General features: G+C 46.5%; 1 protein-coding gene across 2 annotated transcripts in view; it reads right to left on the bottom strand.

Moving 5' to 3' along the window:
* Positions 1-1,922: 1,922 nt before the first annotated feature.
* Positions 1,923-22,934, bottom strand: part of PAPPA (pappalysin 1) — a 227,778-nt gene continuing 206,766 nt past the window's right edge. For both annotated transcript variants that reach the window (XM_024197842.2, XM_024197843.2), the window contains exons 21-22: positions 20,627-20,725; positions 1,923-6,427 (exon numbers count right to left, since the gene is read on the bottom strand). In XM_024197842.2, the coding sequence (XP_024053610.1) occupies positions 6,320-6,427; positions 20,627-20,725 (207 nt within the window). In that variant the 3' untranslated portion in view covers positions 1,923-6,319. The remainder of the gene's footprint in view (positions 6,428-20,626; positions 20,726-22,934) is intronic.

The raw sequence follows: 22,934 nt of genomic DNA, 5'->3' as shown, positions 1-22,934 counted from the left end.
AAACGAATGCAAAATAAAAACCCAAAATAGGAGCAGCAAACGTACAGGCGTGAGGTACAGAATTAAGGGCTGAACTGTATTTTGTTTAGCTGTTTCTTCCTTTTTTTTTTTTTTTTCATTTTTCTTGTATACAGTAGACCAGTAGAATTCTTGTGAAAATAGATCTTCAGCACTTCCTTGGATTATTGGTTGACGTGGCTTCCAGAAAGTGCCAGAAAGATTCCATAATAATAATAATAATAAACATAATAATTATAACAATAATAAAAAGATACAATATGATACATAAATATGGAAGAGCAGTTGGTACTATGAATACATTTTTTCTCTAGATGAGATCACAGTTTTATTTGTAAATATTACACACATATATATAATATTACACATATAATATTATATATATAGCATATATATCTCTAATATGGCTCAATCCTGCTCCCATTGAAGTCAATAACAGAAAAAAAACTCTTGTTGGCGTTGATGGGAACAAGATCCAGCCCAACATCTACAGACAGGTAAATGATTACAGAGGCCGTACAATGCAAACTCCACAATGGTTCCAATTCCTCCCTCTTGAATTGCTGGTGAAAATTGTCTCATTACAGCCCTGGTTCTTTGTACTCAGAAGATCACAACTGGTGGCTGAATTGTGACCTCGTGGATTGAAAAAAAAAAATCGGAACCAAAAACGTTTTCAGAACTGAGTTCTTTTGGCTCAAGCATGACCCTCATTAGCTCCGCCTCCCCCTGCAAGGCCAATATTGCACATGTCGCACCAAGACTCTCTATCTGACGCTAGTCAAGCCAACTCATGCACTTGTGCTTGGCTACAGAGGAAGCAATTAGATTTTAACTGAATCTCAGAGCTGTAGAATGGGGCCAAAAGGGGGGGGGGGAGAAATGGTTTGCTACAAAATATTACTACAATGAAAACACCAGCCCCATCCTGCTATACTCCACTGAGGGTTTGAAAACTGGGCTCGCTGGGAGCAAGAGCAACCCATTAACCTTTGCATTAGTCCCTATTGCCCCAATGAACTGGAGCTCAGAGGAAGTGCATCTTGACAGATCTGGGTCTGCTCTCAGTAAATCCTGACCAAGCCCCCTTGAGCTCAATGGTTAAACTCTATCAATGGGAACATGGGGCTCAATCCAACAAGGTGCAGAACATCCTCAAGTCAATGGGAATTAAGGGTGCTCAGCGCCTCTTGGAGGGACTCAGCCTCTTGGAGGGACAGGATTGGGCCCCAGGATGGTGCAATGCGGAAGTTACTCAGTTGCAGTCAATGGAGTTACACCACTGAGATCAGAATCAGGCTATGTATCTTGAAGATATCAACTCTCTGCACATGGCCTTCTCCCAGTGACAGACTGAACACACATCTAACTCTCACTGGCGTCTGTGGGAGTTTTGCAGGTGAGAAGACTGCAAGATGAGGCCTTAAGGCGAGGATTCTCAAAGCTGTCCAAGGGAGTTAGACACCAAAGAACTGGCATCTAACGCCCTTAGGAAATCCCAACCTAAGGGTCAGTATAACCCATTCAGTCACCTCCTTGTTTTCTAGTTTGGACTCTAATGGAAATCAAGGGATGGAATCTAGGAAACGGGGAAAAGTTTAGTGCCCCTAATCCCAACTAATTGGAATTACCTGTCTGATCATTTAGCAGCTTTTCTTTTCTTTTCCTCTCTCTCTCTCTCTGTCTTGTTGTTCTGAATTCAGACTGTGCAGTGATTTTTGAGTGCAGTAATTGGAGCACAGTGAAATACTGGATAAATGTATATGTACAGTTGGATAATGTAAAAAAGCACAAATACACACGTTAAAAAAATCTGGAAAAAATAAATGCAATGAACCCACCCACCCCCACCCTCCAAAAAACAACAATATACCAACTTCCCTCCCCCTCCCCTGCAAGAAACAAAAAACAATCAAACTAGCCTTATTTCCTGGACTTGTCACAAAGCACAAGGGGAAAAAAAAAAAACCAACCCAACCCCCGAAAACCCCCCAGACAATGCAATAAACACTTCACTGTATTTCTAGGGATAGCTACACATAAGTGTCTAACTCTCTACTCAGTTGGCCGAATAACACACAAAAATAGGTTTTGCTCTTCTCAGGTTTGGATCATGCATCTTTTTTTTTTCCTTTCTTTTCCCCCCTCCTCTTTCTCTTATCTCTGTAAAGCCTTGTTGTTATTTTTTTCCCCCACTTGAATCAGTTGCAGCAAGAAACCATTGTTTGGGGTTTTTTTTTTAATTTTTTTTTTTTTTTTAAACACAGGTAAAACCTAGAACAAACCGACAGTTACAACCAAGTGAAACCAAAACCGGAAGGGAGGTAGCTGGAACCTGACTCTGAACGACCCTCTGGCACAACCCTCCTGTCTCAGCCATGGGGGCGAGGGGCAGCAGAATGTGCAAGAAAGCCTGGACACCAGCACAGTCCGTTTGGGGGTGGAGGGTAGCAGCTGATAGGGGTGTTCCACCCCGTCACGCACGATTCACCGCTTTCTGGTCTAACTCTCCCTCCTCCTAGCCATGGAAGCCATCAGCAGCAGGAGCCAAGCTTGGGCAAACCCTGCTCCAAGCGAAGCTGATCGCTTCACTCGGGGCTACTGTGGGGTGGAGCGTTGGCCCCACATCTCTGGCAGTCAGGCAGGTGCAACGGGACCTGCACCAAGTGAGCGGCTGCCTTCGGTGGCTTTATAGCTTTTGTTTTGTGCCATTCGCTTGGTGGCTTGTGTCCCTCCCACCTCTTCCTCCTGCCTGATCCAACCCCCACTGAAGTCAATGGGAGTCTTTCCACTGAAGTCAATGGGAGCTGGATTGGACCCTGAAAGAGTTAACCCCTTATACGCCAAGGATTAGATTAATCTTTTCCTCAGGACCGCTGCGAGGGAGGGTGGTAAAGGGCCCACGTCCCTTTGCGGCCCCTCCACTCACCCACCTATGCACAGAGGCAAGGCGCAACGGGAGGCTTGCGTTCAGGAAGCGCAAGAGGGCAGAGGTGGGAATCAGCAGCCCCCTCACGCACATGCCAACCCAGGTTTTCTTCTGATAAAGCCCATGGGAGGGAATGCTGCGCGAAGCAGCGCTAACGTCCGCTGCTGGTGCTGTGGGCTCCGTCGGGGGAGATGCACGGCCCAGTGGGGAAAAGAGCAGCATGGAGGTTCTGCCCTAAAGAGGGGACTGCCACTGTTGGCAGACCGGGGATTGCAGTGCTGTGACTGGCCTGTGAGGCTGTATGGGTGAGAGGCCACACCTCCTTCCACACTAGCCCCGCCCCCTCAAGCAAGAAGGACTCAAATCTCTGTGAGCAGCAGCTTGCCCTATCCTCTCCGCATTGATCCCTCTCTATGCAAAAGGGGCTGTTTTGGCCCTGAGTTCACAGGCGCTCACAGCGGGCACGAGACAAGTATGCGCCTTTGGGGCTCTATGCAGGGTAGCGTTCTAACTGGGGAAAGTATATATATATAAACCAAACCCAGATTAACAGATATAACTGAAAAGTTATAGCTGACCCTGCTCTCTGGGCGGTGCAAATAGGACATGGGACACAGAGCAGAGCTCCTGCCAACCTGCCTCGGGCGAAGAGGACACAAGGCGGTCGGCATTTAAAGGGCATCTGGGGCTTGTGAGCTCTTTTGATGATACATGAAGCAAACTGCCAGCACGGGGGAGGGGCAATGCCAGCGTCTCACATGTATTTCCGTGTGGCTGGCAGCCTCAGAAGAGAGGCAAAGGACTCAGGGCTGCAGGGGATCGCTGTGCGTAAGTGCAGCTCCCATTCTATTCAGCTAGATTTGAGGATGCTCAAGATAAGCCCCCCTGAAAGAGCCATGATGCCTGACCAATCCTTTTGTCCTTGGGAGGGCAACAGTGAGCGCGTGTGTGCAGGTGGGAGGGATGCCTGCATGACAGCCAGGACCGGTACCTGTTCTCTGAATCAATAGAGGGCTTTGGATGTGGGACCCTTCAGCAGATTTACGACAGATTCACTGCCCCAGCCCTCCCAGACTGGAATTGTTTTGGGGTCATCACTAGTTTAATTGCCTTAGCTTTAACAGAGTGAGTCCAGGGATGTGTTTGGCCCTTTAGCTTTGGATCCTTAATCTTGACCCCAATTCCTACAAGCCTGTTGATTTCCCATGTCGAGCCATTTTTACAGCCTCCGGCAGCCCCCCCAGGTGTGCCATGGCTGGGGAAGGGAGATGCAGCCTCTGTAGAAGGCTGGGCATTGACTACACCCAACAGCAATAAAGTCTAGGTCTAGGGAGCGGTCCTAAGGCCCCTAAATCAGTGAGTACCACTGGGATGCCCAAGCTGGGCAATGAAGCACTGGGGGCTTTTGGTATCACTGAGTTGAAGAAGAATTCCTCTTTTGGCTTAAAATGTGAATTTTTTGCCCTTCCCACCACATCTTTTCCCTTCCCCAGAGTCTAAAATATCAGGCAAGCAGGACGGTTCATTCTGGGCTGCAGTGGTTCAAGGGATTGCAGCTGGTTCTAGGATGGCTTCAAGGGGAGCTGGGCACTAGAGGTCCCACGTATGGCCCCGTGGCCTTTGTGAGTGCACTTAAATGAGCTGCCCACGCTCTAAAATGCCGCTGCCATTCCCTTGTCAGGCAACGTTAGACCCGCCTCTCGTTTGAGCCCATGTTAAAGCCCTGCAGAAGGGGAGATTAACCCTTTCAGGGAGGCATTATTGTCAATAGGAGCCCTGGATGCAAATCCAGCCGTTAGTGTGCAGACGTGAGGGATATGTTTGGAATGGGTTGTAGCAGCAATGTCCGCACTGGCTCCGTTGGGTATCGGATTGACTCAATGGGATCTGAGCAACCAGAGGATGCTGAATCCCAATTAAGAAATGACGGAGCGGCCGGTGGAAAGTGCACCTTTCAGGACCAGAACTGGAGGTGGGGAGGAGGGGGCAGATGGGAGGTGTGAGGGTAGCCTCTCTTAATGCCCTTCCTTTTGGAAGATTCCAAGCAGCTGATCTCCCGCTCTGAAGTCGCTATGTGGGATGGATCCGCCCACAGGCCTGAGAATTTAATACTGACAAACTGGGTTCAAAACTCTAATACTGTCCCCAGCCATTCTTTCCACTCGGCTTGTGCCTTTGCACTCTCTGCCTCTCCTCTCCTCTCCTCTCCTCCTGCGCCAACAGGAGCACAAAGAGGTTGTTCCCACATACCAAAGGGGAGGTGTAAGCAGAACCATTGGCTAGCTGGAGGTGAAGCAGCAAATCTCTTTGGCTGGCTGGTGTCCTGATTTCTTGCCCCAGTGCTGAGGAGAAAACCAGAGGGTCTGAAAGGCAGGTTGTAGGTAAGCTTTAAGGCAGATTGTTTGGTTGCTTGGGGTTGTTGTCACCCTGTCCTGACACAGTAAAGAAACTAGTTGTATGGGACATAGCAGCAGGAGTAGCAGCAGCAGACATGCTCAAACGACAAGTATGGGGGTTTGATTTACCCTCCCTATTCTCTCAGGAGCAATAATCTCCAATCCTCAGTGCCAGCCTAACTCATAAATGCCAATCCTCAGCCCATCCACTCGCTAGCACCCGCCCTTTCTTCACCACGGGACGGTCTGCCCACCAGTAAACATTTCGGAGTTCTCCCATGTGTAGGCTGCAATTTGCAGGCTGGATGTAGGCCAGTGGAGCCGTGCAGAAAAGCCCAGTACAGTTTGCAAAGCTCCTAGCCTGGGTGTAATATTTCCATGATAAGATAATGCAACCCACATTTCAGCCGTCTGGCCATTTGGAAAGACATTCACCGTGGTGAACCCATCCTAACCTCAGTGCCCTGGGCATGAGATACCTGGCATTCAGCATCAGTATAGGCTTGGCCTGGTTTCATCCGAGAGCTCAGCCTCTTCCATGAATGCTCTGAGTTATGAGCGCTGGAGAGGGGAAAGTGTGTTTGCTTTGATCTCAATCTCTCTATTTATCTCTATAAATTTGTATATATATATATGGCTTGTTTCTCGCCTTAGATCTAGATACAAACAGTTCAAATTAGGTGGGCGCACAACTGCATAAACACATGCTGTTTTGATACTTAAAAGTCTTGACTCGACTCTTTGTTTTTGCTTGTTTGTTGTTTTTGCTATTTAAGATATACTTAATACATAACCCCCCACTTTGAGTTCTCCTTGGACAAAAATTAAAGGCAGACTGGGTGAATTCTAAAGGTCCCTGGTGCAGAAACGCCATCCAGTTGAGCAGCTAAATGTTAAAGACAATACCAAAAAGGGATGTGGTGTCTCTCCGAGCCTGCCTTTAGCGGTGTGATCGTCCATTCCACGTTGCCGGACGTTACCCGCGATTGAAGCTGCGTACATCCTTCTGACTGTTCTCTTGAGCGTTGGGGTCTAGGCAAGCACATTCTGCTTGTAGGTCACAGGACATAGGGAAAGGAATAACCTATGGGATAGAGGCAAAAACACAGGGAAGTGCATGAGGAAACACACTTTTCGACAGTCACGTGGATAAGGAACAGGTCTCAAAACACAAGATGCCCTCAGAGAACAGTTGAGCAGCTGCCTTCCTTGACTCAATGCTATTTTTGGGGTGATTTATTCAAGCACTGGATTGTCAGCACTGGGACCCTAAGTCCTCTGTCCATCGACAGGACAGGTACAGGACAGGCAACAGCAGTGTGAGCCTTCCACGCTGCTTCCCCAACACACTACAGCCCTATCTCAAAAGCTCTGTCCATATTGTGGCCGGGGATGTGAACGGCAGCTTGGGTAGACATACCCGTGCTCTCTGCGCTCTCGCTAGCTTGCTAACTTGTGCTGCTGCACAAGCCTGCCTCCCCCCTCTCCCCCGAAGCACGGAGTTCTTGGCACTGAAGCCCGGCCCGTGGTGTCCTCACTTCTGTTTGTAGAGAGCTAGCTGGAGTACAGCCGTTCACACCCATGGCTGCCGTGTAGACGTACCCAAAGACGCCATCTGTAGCGGTGAGAGGGGAGCTTGGCAGGTTCAGGCCTTGGCCTACACGCATAGAACGTGGGACCCTTGCCACACGTCATATTATCAATCCGGACGTGCTTGTCTGAAGACCTAGAGCTTTCTCTGTCAGGCTTGCGGCGGTCTTCTGCATTGCTGTGCTTGGATGGCCCTTCCTTATCCCAATGCCAGGCTCCCAGCCTCTCCTGAAGGCCCCTTGCTCCCACAAAGCCCACAAGCACTAACTCACGACAAGGTTACAGCTTCGGCATTCCAAGAGTCAAAGTTATCAGCGTGCACTGGGTCCTGTCCAATCTTGTTCTGTCATTTAGGGGAGGAACCTGCATGCACCGAAGGTAATGGGAGTGATAAAGGCCCAGTTCTACATAGTAAGGCCAAGATTTTCAAACTTGCGTGCTTGAAGATAGGCTTCTAAATCGATATTTAGGCTCCAGAATAAGACCAGATTTTCAAAAGCTCCCACTGACGCCAACAGGAGACGACACGTGCTCAACGCTTTAGAAAAGCAAGTTTACTTAAGTGACTAAAGGTGGACTTTTATGCCCAATTTTATGCACCTAGTTTTGAAAACCTTGGCTTAAATTCCTCGGGGCAGGCACTATACCCCGCACACCACTTAGCACTTAACACTGATGAAAAGGTGCATGTGTTTCACCAAGAGTGAGCCTTTAAATGCTTGGTGTTTTCAAAGTGCAGAGGCCCAACGACTGAGTGGGTGGAAACCTTGGAAGGAATGGGAGCGGGAGATTTTGCTCTGTGCAAATAAAATCTCCTCATTGTCTGTTTAAAGAAGAGCGTGCAGGAGTTGCAGTAACAGCCTGGAGTGCTTGGCTAACAGACGTTGATTTCAGCCTATTGCATCATGGCATTTACATAAAGAGAAGGGGGTGGGGGAGAGTCTTGCTTGCCTGAAGTGAATTCCCAAGAGTCTTTCCCATCTGCGCAGACAGAGTTAATGACCTAATTCCCTTCCCCCAACCCTTTCCAGGACAGTGCTGCAACCTGTTCAAATGTTCTCGGCAAGTACAGCAAGCATTTGCTCACTCTCGTTCGCTTGGCTCTGCTGCCACATGTTTGCTCCCTCGTTTTATATGCACTTTTCTCCAGGCCATTGAGCTTGGATCTGTCTGTTCCCTATCGGTATCCATCCATCATTGGCACATGGAAGAATGTGGACCATGCACTTACACACATAGTTACCATTTCTGTCCATGGAGCTATCCCTTCCATACATGTGCCTGCGTGTCTGTGTACAACGTGCCTTTCTCTTTACACACACGTACGGGAAAGACGGGCCGGGGGGGTGGGGGGCGGTCTTTATTTCACAACGGGGCAGCCTGAGACGGGGACACAATGAAGCTAAGAAAAGAGCTCCGATAGCCAACGCCGGGCACGGATTCGGTGCTCTCCTGAACCACCACCCAGCACGTCTGACTTCACCTTCACAAGCCTCAACCGTTCAGGTGGAATAGGGCACTGGTTTTGTGTCAAGCTGTGGCACTGCCCAAAGAACTGAATCAAAGACCGGGTGACTGCAAAACGTGTGAAGGGAAGAGAAATTTCAAGAGTCTAAAAATAAATAAATTCAAATAGAATTCAGAGAATTTGTAGAAACTGGAGAAAACAGGAAGAGCTAAGAGGATACTTTGTAGCCTAAAGGTATAAGTATTTGCTAGGTAAAGCATAGGCACAAGTTAAGGCAGTAAAGCAATGAACTTTCAGGCCTGTAAGGGTGTATTAATTATATTCATTACTTAAGAATTCCCAGTTAACACATTGAGGTTTGATAGCAAATACCTTTACCAATAGGTTACACCTTGGTCCATCCCCAAACCAGTCAGGGCAAGACTGCTGCAAACTACAACGTTCCAAATATTCTTAAATGAGATGGTGGAGTCTATTGGGTACAGTGAAGACCTGAAGTTCATTCCTGACTACTGCTGAGTCACTGTTTTGCCTTGGCCAAGCTCTTGTGTCTCTGTGTTTCGGTTATTCTCCCTGTAAACTGGGGATAATGCTCCTTTAGAGACACCATCAGTGCAAGATTGTCACTCTTTGGAACTCCAGAGTCAAGAATGAGAACCCACTAAGAGGATGTCTTCAAAGAAGCATGTTACAGGTATGTAATTTCCCTGTGCGCATCTCAGATGGCTGTGTCGAAATATTGACTTTTGAACTTCCTGGCTCTCTGGAGTTCGTTACAGTTTGACGTCAGTCTGGTGTGCTTTCGAAATGAAGTCAGTGGGCCTCTCCTTATAGCCTTCCCCCCTCCGTCGGCCCCTCCTTCTTTGCTTTCTAACAAACCATTACAAAGACGTGTGAAATCAGAACTGGACAATCTCAGGTCTCAATATAGAGTGAAATGCAATGGCCAGTGATAAACAGGAGGTCAGATGACATGACCTAATGGTCCCTTCTGGCCTTAAACTCTATCAATCTGCGGAAAGAGAATAATCCCTCTGCACCATGAGAGCCTCTGGAGAGGGAATGTCTTCCTCTGTGTTGTCCTAAAAGAACCCTCTAGTCTGCCCTATAGGATTCTATACTGAAATAATCCAGCTAGTCCACTAGTCTGCCCCCAAAAGATGCTTCAGAGGAAAGTACACGTTCTCTGCAGTGGAACAACATGGCGATAAGGGGATTTTCCTCCTAATCCAGTGAGCAGTTGTGTTAGTCACTTTATACCCCTTAGATATTTTTATCCTATCTAATATAATGTTCTAATCTTCACCTCAATGATATCTTAACAGCAGCGAGACTCCCGGGTCAATTATGCATTGTATAACGATGTACTGGACATTGATATGGATAAAGAGAACATCCACAGTCCCGTCCAACAGGATACAAATCTATAAATGCTTGTGCTACAGGGCATAAGCCAATCACTCATTGACAGGGAAGAAAATGGTAGGATGGAATGAGGACAGGTAAACTCAAACACACATGGCTGATCTCATGACTTCAGCAACAAAAGAGCAGAGGAGAAAGGCTTGCATTCTCCCAGAGAAATAACAATTATAACATATGTTTGTTCCAAGCCCCCGAGGGCCAGATTTTCACAAGTATTTGGGCACCTAAAGCTGCAGAAAGGCACCGAGTAGTGACTAGCTGCCTAATTCCCGTAGACATTTAAAAATCCAGCCCTAAGCTCTTTGGGGGCAGAGACTATCTTTTCCTTCTGTGTTTGTACATTTCCTGACACAACAGGGGCCTGGTCCATGACTCAGGCTCCTAGGTGTCACAGCAATATAAACAAACACCAGTACTAAGAAGCTGTCTTCCATTCCTTTTCACTGGGCCGTGGTCTGGTTAGGTGCTGGAGCCCAGAAAAACACACTCCAAAATGAACGGGCTTTGTTTTTCAGATAGCTCTTTAAGATCCCAAGTCATTAACAGCATATATGACTAGCACTGACATGTCCAAATATATGCATTGACTCTAGATATTATATACATTTAAAAACAAATCTGTTTTCCTTCATTTAGCTACCAAGACTTGCGTTCCCTTGTGTCTCCCCTTGCAACAGTTGATGCCTAACACCCAGGAATGCTGCTGTAGCAGGAGAAAGACAGAATGTTAAAAACTCAGGTCTTGGCTCAGTGATTGTTGTGAAACAGACAAAGATACTGTATCCACAAACAAACTGATGTAGGCAGAGAACACCACAGCCCAAGAGGGGACTTGGAAAGGGGGTTAAGGGAGAGAAATGAGAGCGCATAGCCACATACACACACTGGCATATGAGAGAGAGGCCAGAACCAAAACCACAGAGAATTCCAGGGACATATGGATCAAAACCGGAAAGCTGGTCTTTGGGCCTATCTTGAATGCACACACACATGCACAAACATCTGAGAGATGGGCCAGAACCAAAAACCACAGGACGGATTAGCAAAGAACTCTGGGGAACTTTGGGTCAAAAATCTGTATTTTGGTCCTTGGGTCTATCTTTAATATACACACACACGCGCGCGCTCACACACACACGCGCACAGTTAACAAAAGGAATCAAAGGCAAAGCCAGACAAAGAGACATGGAGAACACAGGAAAGCAGAGCAAACATTATTCCGGAATTAGAGCATCCACACACACAGCTATTCAAGAATCATTATTGCATTTTAAATGCACATCCCACCTTAATCTGAATTATCTTTCAAATGTAGCCAAGTCCTTATGTTTCTAATCCCTTTCTGAATTTTAACAAGAATTCGGTCTCAATAAATTCATGTGGCAGTGAGTTCCACATGTTAAATGATATGATGTGTAAAAAACTGCTTCCTTTCATCAGTTTTAAATTGCTTGCCTTCCAGCTTCACTGGAGGGGGAGAGGACAGACAGACATAGAAAGAGAGAGAGACCACCTGTATGAGGACATTTCAGCCTTTCAAACCTCTAAATTCTCTGTCAGCTCTGTGACACCAAGGCTGAGAGGATCTATTTGTGGTTCACAACTAGAAGTTGTTTTTTGTTTTCCCCCCTTTCTTTGAGCTAAAAACTCCATATAATGTATAGCCAACTTTACATCCATCACAGACTATAGAAGGGATATAACCCTCTTCTCTGCAATCTCTGTTTATCCAGAGCCCGCTGAACTTCATGGGAATCTTTCTGTTGACTTCAGTGGGCTTGGGATCAGGCCCTTAATTTCTACGCTCATACGTTACATGACAGGTCCGGTTCTGACTGTGAAGAAGCACTGCCTAGAGGAGATAGCACAAAGACAGGAGACACAGATACATGGCTGGGATCCAGTCAACGAAATGGACCACAGGCAGCTAGTTCTCGTCACGGGGCCGCTATGGATTGACACACAGCTAATGCTATCCAGACTCAGATAACCCACTGAGAATCGCTGAGAAAGGACAATCTGGAGGAAACAGATGGGAATGCATTTGAGGGTATTACTCGCCTCCTTCCCAGGGTGAAATCCCAGGCAGGTACCGGGAGGGACGGGAGAACAGTAACACAAATAGCCTGATTCTCAGTCCTCCGCACCCTCTCCCCCACCCCCGCTTCACACTGTAGCTTCAATGCACTTGCGGCTGATTCACACTGACATAAGTGAGAGTGGAATCGGCCCCAACGCTGCTGGAGGGGGTGGGGAGGAGCGTCGCATGTCGGGAAACAGCGTGTTGTTAGATAGGAGTTGAAATGTTTGCAAAATCTCCCTGATGTGACTAACTCTGGAAGTATGAAGAACCCCCACGTACATCCCCCCTCCTATGGATAAAAGTGCTGGGTCGAGATAAGCATGGCAGGCTGCAGCGAGCCATTCTCGGTGGCCCCTCACCTCCCCCTGTCCCCTCAGAGTTCACACACCAAGTGGGTGCTTTGTTCCTTAACAGGCCTCTTAAGCACAAACACGTCTTGTACGGTTCTTCTCCCTGGTTTTTGGCATTTAGGTCACCAGGGCTTTTCTGAGATGATGCAAAAATTTACTTTTAACTCTTTGGGCTGGTATGCAGGGTTCACTCCCAAACCAGGTCAATGCCCCCTCAGGGCCTGGGAAAGGAGAGATTCAAGCTCCTCAGAGGCCCAATACAGTACGGTATGTAAGGTTTAGAAGGTCTGACTTGCCACTCCCACGGGTGTACATCCAGAACTATCTCATTGATGTTCATGGGCCTGACTCTCTTCTCACTTATCCTGATGTAAATCCGGAGTTACCCAACTGAGGTCAACAGGCCCGATTCGCCTCTCATTCACCCTGGGGTGTCAATCAGGAGTAACTCCACTGAAATGAATGTAATTACATTGGCATAGACCCGGCATGAGAGTAGAGTCAGGCCCTAGAGGGTATGTCTACATAGCAAAGAAAAATCCATGGCTGGCCCGTGCCTGCTGACTTGGGCTCACAGGGCTCAGGCTACGGGGCTGTTGCATTGCAGTATAGACTTCCGGTTTTGGGATCGAGCCTGAGATCTGGGAGCCTCCCACCCTGCAGGGTCCTAGGGCCTGGGCTCCCGCCCAAGCCCAGAAGTCTAACAGCAATGAAACAGCCCCGCAGCCCGATCCCCGCAAACCCAAATCCGCTGAGACGGGCCAGCCGCCGGTGTCTAGTTGCTGTGTAGACATCCCCCTAGAGTAGGGGAGGATGTAACAAGGAGGTCAGTAACTTATTTTGATTCCCTGCTCTTCATCTGCGTTCGTAATGCTGACAATCGAGGGGCTGAAAGGAGCAAGGGAGCCAGTTTGGCAAACCACACGGAGCGTGAAAGCAAGCAGCTCTGCCGCTCAGCAATCAGCTGTGCTTCCAATCCCTGTGCTACTGCTTGTGAAAACACGAATGTAATTAGTCTAAATAAGCACCAAAGATTTCAGAGCAGCCTGACCACCCAGAGGCAAATAGCTGGTGTGTAGTAAGGAAAGCCCTGTTCCTTGGTTTCTGTCACACTTGCTAATGAAGCAAGGTTGGGTGGCTGAGCAAACACCTTCAGTTAGCACCTCTCCAGGGAATGCTGTATGTCGTGGGGTTACAGCATTTCTCATACCAGCCAAGAATTTGCTCTTAGGATAGACATTACGGGCTGCAACCATCCCTCCTTTTAATTTATTGCTGTCTGGAAAATAATCCCTTTGCTGTTATGCAAACCAACTCTGAGCCCTGAAACGGCCACTCAACCAGCCATGACCAACAATGCCCTCACACATCACACAACCGCTTGCTAACCAGGACCAAACATAACAAGTAAGCAAGTTCACCCAAAGGCCTGGGGGACACAGTGCACTTGGCGCGTGTGCTAAACACTGAACCATTTCCAAACTAAGGAAGCAATGCTATTCATTGCATCCTTTGTTCCTTCATGCCCACTCTTTATTGAACCTCTAGCTAATTACAGTGCACAGGAACAGCTTGCCAGGGGCACTGGAGGTGGCATGTCAGGGAACTCCACTCTTCTGGATAAGCGTAGTTTCCTCAGTGGCAGCTAGACCACTGGTTATGTGAGCTTTCTCATACCCACGTTCTAAACACTGCCAGTTAGGACTGTTGGCTTCAGGCAGAAGAGTAGGAATAGGAACAAGAAAGTGCCATGATTCAGAGATGATCAGATTTGGGTATTTACATCTCCAGAGTAGATTGTCACTTTTACTTTTGGCCACAGAAGATGGATAGGGATCCACTGGATCCCACTTTTGGGGGGGGATGGACACACTCATGGAAATCATTGCCGATACTACTGCACATTAAGGCAATATGTCTGTTCAAGGCCCTTTGCTTTATGTCCTGGTTTCTTGAGTGAAGAGGGTCAGATAAGTTTCCATGTGTTTTGGATAAACAAAACGTTGGATGAACCATGCCAGGTTCTCCATCCAGCACTAGGCCTCATTTGTTTTTCACTGAGCCACTCTGTGTTTTTCTCTCCACGGTGTGCACCTGTTTCAATGGAACATCAATCGGCTGAAGATTTGGCATTTTAAATGGAGATTTATGCCAGGATGATGTATACTTGGCATTAGGCAAAGTAGTTAATGTCTATCCTGAGCTCTGAAACTGTATGAGACAGATTCTCCTTTCAACTGCACTGGGGCTACCCCCTTGCAATGAAGTGGAGTGGCAGGGATTTAAGTCAGAGGAGAATGTGGCACTGTAAATACAGTCCAGTTTTGCAGAATTTAAAGAGCTTGTTCTTCAGGGTTAGATTTGCTTGAACAAGTTGCAGAGACTGGGATGCAGAATCTTTAACACAGAGTGTCCGTAATTATAGTTTAGAATAAAGTATGTGAGCAGGGCCCATTGAGAAATGGTTTCGATCTGCACAAGTTCTTTCTCGCCATGCTTGTCAAGCGAAAACTCATAAAATGGGAAGAAATGAGGAAAGTAGTGGAGGAGAAAGACAACTGGACAGGAGAAATCCTGGGGGAAGGAAAAAAACCCCACCAACAACAGGGGAGTAGTTACACCATAAGGGGTTGTTAACGTTCCCCAGGGAATTTTTGGAGGATCTCTGAAATAAGTCCCCAGACGACTCAAAAAGGGCAGATATAGTGCCAATCTATAAAAAGGGGAACAAGGACCACCCAGGAATTTACAGAGCAGTCAGCTTAACTTCAGTACCCGGAAAGATAATGGAGCAAATAATTAAGCAATCAATTTGCAGACACCTAGAAGATAATAAGGTGACAAGTAACAGTCAGCATGGATTTGTCAAGAACAAATCACGTCAAATCAACGTAATAGCTTTCTTTGACAGGGTAACAAGCCTTGTGGATAGGTGGGAAGCTGTAGAAGTGGTATATCTTGGCTTTAGTAAGGCTTTTGATATTGTATTGCATGGCATTCTCATAAACAAACTAGGGAAATACAACCTAGATGGAGCTACTGTCAGGTAGGTGCATAACTAGTTAGAAAACCATTCCCAGACAGTAGTTATCAGTGGTTCACAGTCAAACTGGAAGGACATATCAAGTGGGGTCCCACAGGGATCAGTTCTGGGTCTGGTTCTGTTCAATATCTTCATCAATGATTTAGATAATGGCATATAGAGTATACTCATAAAGTCTGTGGATGATACCAAGCTGGGAGAGGTTGCAAGTGTTTTGGAGGACAGGATTAAAAATCAAAATGATCTGGACAAACTGGAGAAATGGGCTGAAGTAAATAGGATGAAATTCAATAAGGACAAATACAAAGGACTCCACTTAGGAAAGAACAATCAATTGCACACATACAAAATGGGAAATGACTGCCGAGGAAGGAGTACTGCGGAAAGGGATCTGGGAATCACAAGCTAAATATGAGTCAAGAGTGTAATACTGTTGCAAAAAAAGCAAACATAATTCTGGGCTACATTAACAGGAGTGTTGTAAGCAAGACATGAGAAGTAATTCTTTCACTCTACTCCGCACTGATTAAACCTCAACTGGAGTATTGCGTCCGGTTCTGGGTGCCACATTTCAGGAAAGATGTGGGCAAACTGGAGAAGCTCTAGAGAAGAGCAACAAAAATGATGAAAGGTTTAGAAAACATGACCTGTGAGGGAAGATTGAAAATATTGGATTTGTTTAGTCTGGAGAAGAGAAGATGGAGAGGGGACATGATAACAGTTTTCAAGTACATAAAAGGTTGTTACAAGGAGGAGGGAGAAAAATTGTTCTCTTTAACCTGTGAGGATAGGACAAGCAGCAATGGGCTTAAATTGCACCAAGGAAGGTTTCGGTTAGACATTAGGAAAAACTTCCTGTCAGAGTGGTTAAACTCTGGAATAAATTGTCTAGGGAGGTTTTCGAATCTCCACCATTGGAGATTTTTTAAGAAGAGGTTAGACAAACACCTGTCAGGGATGGTCTAGATAATACCTAGTCCTGTCTTGAATGCAGAGGCCTGGACAAGATGACCTCTTGAGGTTCCTTCTAGTCCTATGATTCTATACGATTCTATAAAATGAGGGGATAGGAAAGGAACAGACACTAAATCAAAGGAACTCTAATAGTGTGATTTGATGCAATCTGCTCTTGGGGCTAAATCATGCATTATCGAAGGTGGGGCTGTTGTGTGCATTTGGCCTTACATTTGAAAGGACGCCAACAGCTTTAATGTTCTGTACGGAAAGATGCAAATAACCCCAGCAAGATGGGCGTATGGGAAATTTCTATCAATTACTTGTGTTGCTCCTTTGTTGGCCCCTGGGGCCTAATTTCTCCCTCAGCTCTACCCAGCCCTTTCTACTGACTCCAAAGAAGTTGCACACATGGAATTAGGGGCAGAATTTGGCCCTAACTTTTGCTGTCTGGGATCCCAGAATGCTATCGGCTTGGAATGTTACACCGACCAGGCAGTCCTTCCAGACAACTGCCAGTCTAGAGATGTCCTGGGTAATTGCTTGCTTACTTTAACAATGTGCTGTATTTTTCTGAAACATGTTTTATAAATACCTTATTTCTGTGTGTTGTGGGATGCAAACAAGAAGCGAGTTTTATAGCGCAGCCGGGCAAAGGGCAATCTGGCAATCTGTGCCAGGTCAGGAGGTTGCAGACATTAAAAAGAAATGGGATTTTATTTTGTCCTTAAGGGAGGACCTTGTTCCCTCTGAATCCACAACAGAAGCCCTTTCTCCCTCGATGACATGCATTGTGGTGACCTTCCTTTGGCCAAGGAGAGCTGCGTGGCATTCCCTATGGAGTCCTTCAAAGCCACTCCGGGATCATCCATTGCAGTGGAACATACTCTTTCCCTCAGGGGCTGACCATGCTGTCTGTACATGTACCAGTCCCTACTAGACTAGAAACGGAACCTGAGTTTTAGGTGCACAGCCTTTGATTGTTAACTGCCAGGCCTGCCAGCTGGTTCCATAAAGGATGTTGCAGGAAGTGGTGTTGGTGATTCATTAGGTGGTGCTCTTCTCTCAGACTCTTTGCCTGGGCATGGGGTTGTGGGACACTGCAGCTGATCCAGGAATGCACAACATTTGTCTGACGAATGTATCCTTTTCCTGCTTACTAAATACCCATGACAGATCGTAATCACCTCAAAAAATATTCACCTCAATATTACTGAATATCAAAGTATTCCATGCAGTTCTTTCATGATTTATTTTAAACTCTGTGGACCGATGGTGAGCAGTTCTCGGCAAGTATTCGATATTGATTATTTCAGCTGAGTTGTGATTGGCCTGGTAAGTCATGTGGCATTGTTTCCATTCCTTGACTGGAGGAGCGCACAAGGCCACCTTGTGCTAATATACGTGTGCGTCAATTTAAAACTTGGTTTCCGTGAATCCTTGAGCATGCAAATTTGAAATTACCTTTCTGTGAGCTTTCATGCCAGTGTAACATGATTGCGTGGACATTTGTGGAAAGCGAACAGAAAAGGGGTCAATGTTCCAGGGACTTTTTGGTGGAACCTTTTATTTCTGTACGGCCCAGTTCTATGTGGTTGCTTTGCAGCGGGAGATACCACTTTTTTGGGAAGAGACATAAAACCAAAGTTTTGACCATTTGTGGTCAATAAAGACCTTAGTTCGCTTTCGGCATGACTGTTAACACCTGCAGCTTCAACCGGATGTGCTATGATTCTTCGCTTCCTTTTTTAAAACAAAATGTGGTGGTGGTGTGCACCGTTAAACACTCAGAGGCGACTGTATTGCAGTGGAGACTGTAAAATGTCTTGGGATCTTCGGGGATGAAAGGTGCTGTGCAAATACACAGTATTTTATTAGTCCTCTTTTAAGAGCGTTGTGAGACCGCAGTGAGTGAGCCTGACACACCAGACAGCAGCAGTGGGTGTCTCCCTCAAATGCTTGAACACTTTCTAACAACTGCGTAGAAATACACCCTCATCTGGTACTGGAATTAAAAGAGCTGGGTTTGCCCCTCCCTATGTCTCCTTCAGTTTTTGGCTTTTACACCCAAAATGTGTTTTAAGGCTGTGGCTTTTAAGTAGGTGGCAAATCGCGCTGGAAGGATTTGGTATGTGGAATATTTTTATGCATCTCTCTTTTCTCTCACCTTTCATTGTTTTTCCCTTTGGAATATCTCCTTTAACATTCCACTCATAATACTCTTCAAAGGAGGAGGCTGTATTTGAATAACTATGCCTAAAATCTGTTCTCCAGCCAAGGGCCCTTAGACCGGAAAACAACTAACTTCCCCATATGGCTGAGTGTCTGCATGGGAATTCAAACAGGTGTCTGTGAGCTGGTGGCCATTCCTTTGAACTGCATGAGACACACTGCTGGCCTCAAATGACCCTTTTCCTCTGAAACTTTTACATCATGCTATGTTCCTGGCTGCTAGATTATTATGCCATAAATTTAATAAACTAGGCACTGGCCATCTCACTTTTGAGTTGAAGATCCTAGGACTTGGTTCGTTTTCTCATTTCTTTTGTGTGTTTTGTTTGGTTTCTGGGTTCTTGTTGTTGTGTTTTAAAAGTCTTTGAAAGCTGAGTGCATGTATCTGGAGAAAACACTTCATTTGAGGGGTTGGCCCTTGTGAATGATTAGGAAATATTGAGGATGGGATTTTCAAAAGCCCTCCGTGTTGGCCAACTCTGTTTCCATTGAAGATAATGGTAAAACTCCCACAGAAGCCAATGGGAACAGAGCCAGGCCAATGCATAGCAATTTGCAACCTCTCTTCCCTCCCACCTTAGTATCCTATATGGAATGAGTCTGGAGGTCTTAGTCCAGTTCCTTGTGGAGAGCTACCCCCTCTTAAACCTACTGCCACATTTGTTGGGCTATACCAGCAGAGAGGCCAATGACTGACTAGGCCCTGGAAACTGACCACCCTCTTACATCCCAAGAGGTGGCCCGTTCAGTTAAGGGTTGAGGGATATTAATCGGGAAGCAATTGCCCAGGATATCCTTGCTCATACCCATGCCGCCGCCAAGGCAATACGTGATTTGTGACTAAAGAGAGAACTTCCCTTGCCAGGGCTGCCCCTTTGACTGCACAGTTCACACAAATCATTTTAAAAACAAAGCTATATCAAATACCTGAAAAGAGGCACAATTAGGAAAATTAAAGCACTACCCCCGCCCCTTCTCTGCTGCTACCAAGAGATGACATTAACCTCTCGCCAGTCATTGCTCACTGCCCCTTTCCAATGGTCTCTGACGTACCAGAGACAGGTCACAGCACAGATTTGGTAGACATGTCTGAATGAACCAAAGGAAAGATGAAAAAAGACCCTGGTACTGAGGGCCAACTTAGAAAAGACTGTGCTCCCTGGAGAGACATCCTCTATGTCCTCCAGGTGTAGTATACAGACTGCCTTTCCTTAGACAGGTATGACTGGCCTTGAAACACACTAAGCCTAGCATACTTCCATCTAAGGCTACGTCCTCACTACGGGGGTGGGGGGTTGATTTAAGATATGCGAATTTGACGTATCGGAGCCGACTTACCCCACTGTGAGGACGGCGGCAAATCGACCTCCGCGGCTCCCCCGTCGACGGCGCTTACTCCTACCTCCGCTGGTGGAGTACAAGCATCGATTCGGGGATCGATTGTCACGTCCTGACGAGACGCGATAATTCGATCCCCGAGAGATCGATTTCTACCCGCCGATACAGGCAGGTAGTGTAGACGTAGCCTAAGTTACCTCCCTTGTTAGTATCAAGATTTTTGCCTTTCTGTCTCAACCACAAATCCCAAAGAAGAGGTAAAGAGCTGTGCAAAATTCAGTACGTAAGCGTGAACACGTGTGGCTAAATTCTCTGTCAGTCCCTTAGTGAGCAACCTTGGAATCTACACTGTATGCAGCAGATCCTCCTTTCAGTGTGCCTATCTGTAATTCCCACAAGAGTCAGGGTCAGAACTGACGTCGGACCGCTTTACTGATGACATGCCAAACCAGTCTCGAGGGGGAGCCAGCAGTTGTCTGCAAAGCAGCCAGGGAACCACTGGTTTAGAACAAGAAAGAAGGAGGTAAAGCAGTATCCCTGTGTAACAACACGTGCTGTATGGGCCTAAGGCAGGCTATGATGGGAAACACATAGGCACATCAAAGGAGAATGAGAGCACCTTCAAATGAACCAGCAGAAATTCAGTGCCTTTGGTGGGACAATGTTCATTGCCCCTTGAAATGTTTGTGCAGCTGAAGATCTCCCCACATCCTGGATCTCCAGCGGGACACCAATTACTGTCCAAGCCTGAGCCTGCATTGTTGGGGAGCTCTGGGTGAGAGAGGGGCAGGCAGACCTACCTTTTTGGTCTTGACCGTTGAGGTGCAGCAGTCCCCACCATCATAGTTGCAGAAGGCTCGGTTATTGATGGCATCACAGTAGTTGTCCCCCATGAAAGGCTGAAAAATAAACAGCACGAAGAGGCTGAGAATATGGATACAGTCCTCAGTGAGGGATCTGGCACTACTGTTGGTAGTGCCAGACACTTCCTCTGTAAAAGTCATGGCCATGTTCATAAGTATTCTAAAAAGACACCACGAAGCAGCTTAGACCCAGACTTTTATTACTGTTGCAAATTTAAATATTCCTTTGCAATGTTGGACACCCAAACACAACAACACTGTACCTGTGCAGGAAAATCTGGAAGTAAAATTGACTAGTCTAGTTTTTCCTTCCAAATGAGCTATGTGCAAAGAGCAAACAAAAAGCATAACTGGTGGGAAGAAAATTAGAATTGTTGGGCAAGATGTCTACTTGATGTAAATTGGCTTAACACCATTGACTCTCGTTGAGCTATCGTGATTTATACTAGCACTGGCTTTGGGCCATAAAAGCTTTTTTTGTTTTAATTATTTAATATGCTAACAGTTATACAGGCAAGGGATTTTTTTTAAAAAAAAGATATGATTTTATTTTAACAAGGTCACTTTAAAAATATGTAATATTTGGCTAATCGCCCAATAAACCTGCCAATTCATTTACTTATGCTACACACCTTTCAACACTAGAAAGCTATCAATAGGGACTTTTGGAGGACTATGCCTTTTACCTCCATTGGAATACACAAGAATGGGGGGGGGCTGTTTGGAGGGACAGAATGGGAAAGATAATAAATATTTTGCTTTGGTAAGAACATTCTCGGTTGAATCATCTGGGGGGGATCAAACCTAGACATCTGTATTTAAAACCATGTGCCTCTACTGCTTGAGCGAAAAGACCAGGTCTACCAGTTCAGCTGCAGTAGTAGACTGATAAAACTGCCATACATGCCACTAGAAGGCGACAAAGAGTCACACTGCATTAGCCTGGGTTACACTTTAAAAAGCTAAAAAGAAAAGTCAAGGAAATCCTCTTCTTGTAGCCTTTACTCAGGTAAAGCTCCCACTGCGATCAATGCAGGATCATGTTATCACTGGCTTAGTACACTGCCTCCCCATGGCCTGGGATAATAGGAAAGGCTGCTCAATCCCCTCCATGCAGGAAGGAGGGGACTCCATACAGCGTGTTTCCTCCATAGCCCTAATGCTGGAGAACCACGGCCTGGCCCATTCTTGGATAAAGCCCTACATATTGGAAGGATCATTCTCCGCGCAGATGACATGTTTTATGCAGTAGCCCACAACCAATAGCATGGTAAAGATTTCGATGGGGATGCTGTGACACTATGAATGAACGATGATGAAGAAGGTTTCTATTGACACACAGGGGTCCTGGCAATTAGCAATGATGGGAAAGAAAAAGCAGAAAAAAGGCACGTCAGTAATAATGGCTTCTGGTAAATCATTACATCATTTCAAAGTCTGCCTGAGTAAGAATGCTTCTTAAATAGCAGAGGAGTTGGTACCCAATGGATCATCAGCACATGACTGGCATTTCTTAATGGTGCCTGGATGTTGTTTAGCTCTCTTGAGAGAACAGGAGTGCCTAGCCAGCTTCGATGAAAGGAATGCGCAAGATTGCTTATGACGACCAAGGCACTGACAGTGGGATGCTTTTCATTAGGGAACATTTAGCCAGAAAGCGATTACATTCTCAGGGAGCTGTTGCCCTCTGGGGTCTGGCATCTATCTGCAAAATAAAACAAATGGTTACCTACCTGTAACTGAGCTATGATGCAGAGGTGCATTCTATGCGGGTGTGCGCACCCCGCACACTGAAGCCAGACAACTTAGCCTAGCAGCACCCAGAGGGCAGGCGCTTGCGTCTTGTGGCCATAGCTCTGCCCCTGTCCATATGAAGGCGACACTGCCCTGATCCCCCTGAACATCGGAAGTGCAGACTCCGATGCAGAGGGGATGGAGGGCGGGTCTGCATCACATCTCGAAGAACAAGCACGACAGGTCGGCAATTGTTTTTTTTTCTTTGAGTAGACGCAGCCGTATATTCTGTGTGGGCGACTCACAGGCAGTACTCGCAGGAGGTGGGGCTCGGATTCTGTTTAAAGAAGGACTGCAGGACTGCCTTCGTGACGTTTGCAGCTGATCTGGATGCAGCCGGAATGGCATAGTGGTTTGGAAAAGTATGTGCAGAGGACCAAGTGGCTGCCCTGCAAATGTCCAGTATAGGAATGTCATTTAGAAATGCCACTGATGTTGCCTGAGCTCTCAG

The sequence above is a fragment of the Terrapene carolina genome, unplaced genomic scaffold (genome assembly GCF_002925995.2).
Source record: "Terrapene carolina triunguis isolate 2854851 unplaced genomic scaffold, T_m_triunguis-2.0 Scaffold238, whole genome shotgun sequence".
Classification (NCBI taxonomy): Eukaryota; Metazoa; Chordata; order Testudines; family Emydidae; genus Terrapene; species Terrapene triunguis.
The sequence above is the reverse complement of the archived record's forward strand: the minus strand, read 5'-3'. Positions and strand labels throughout refer to the sequence as shown.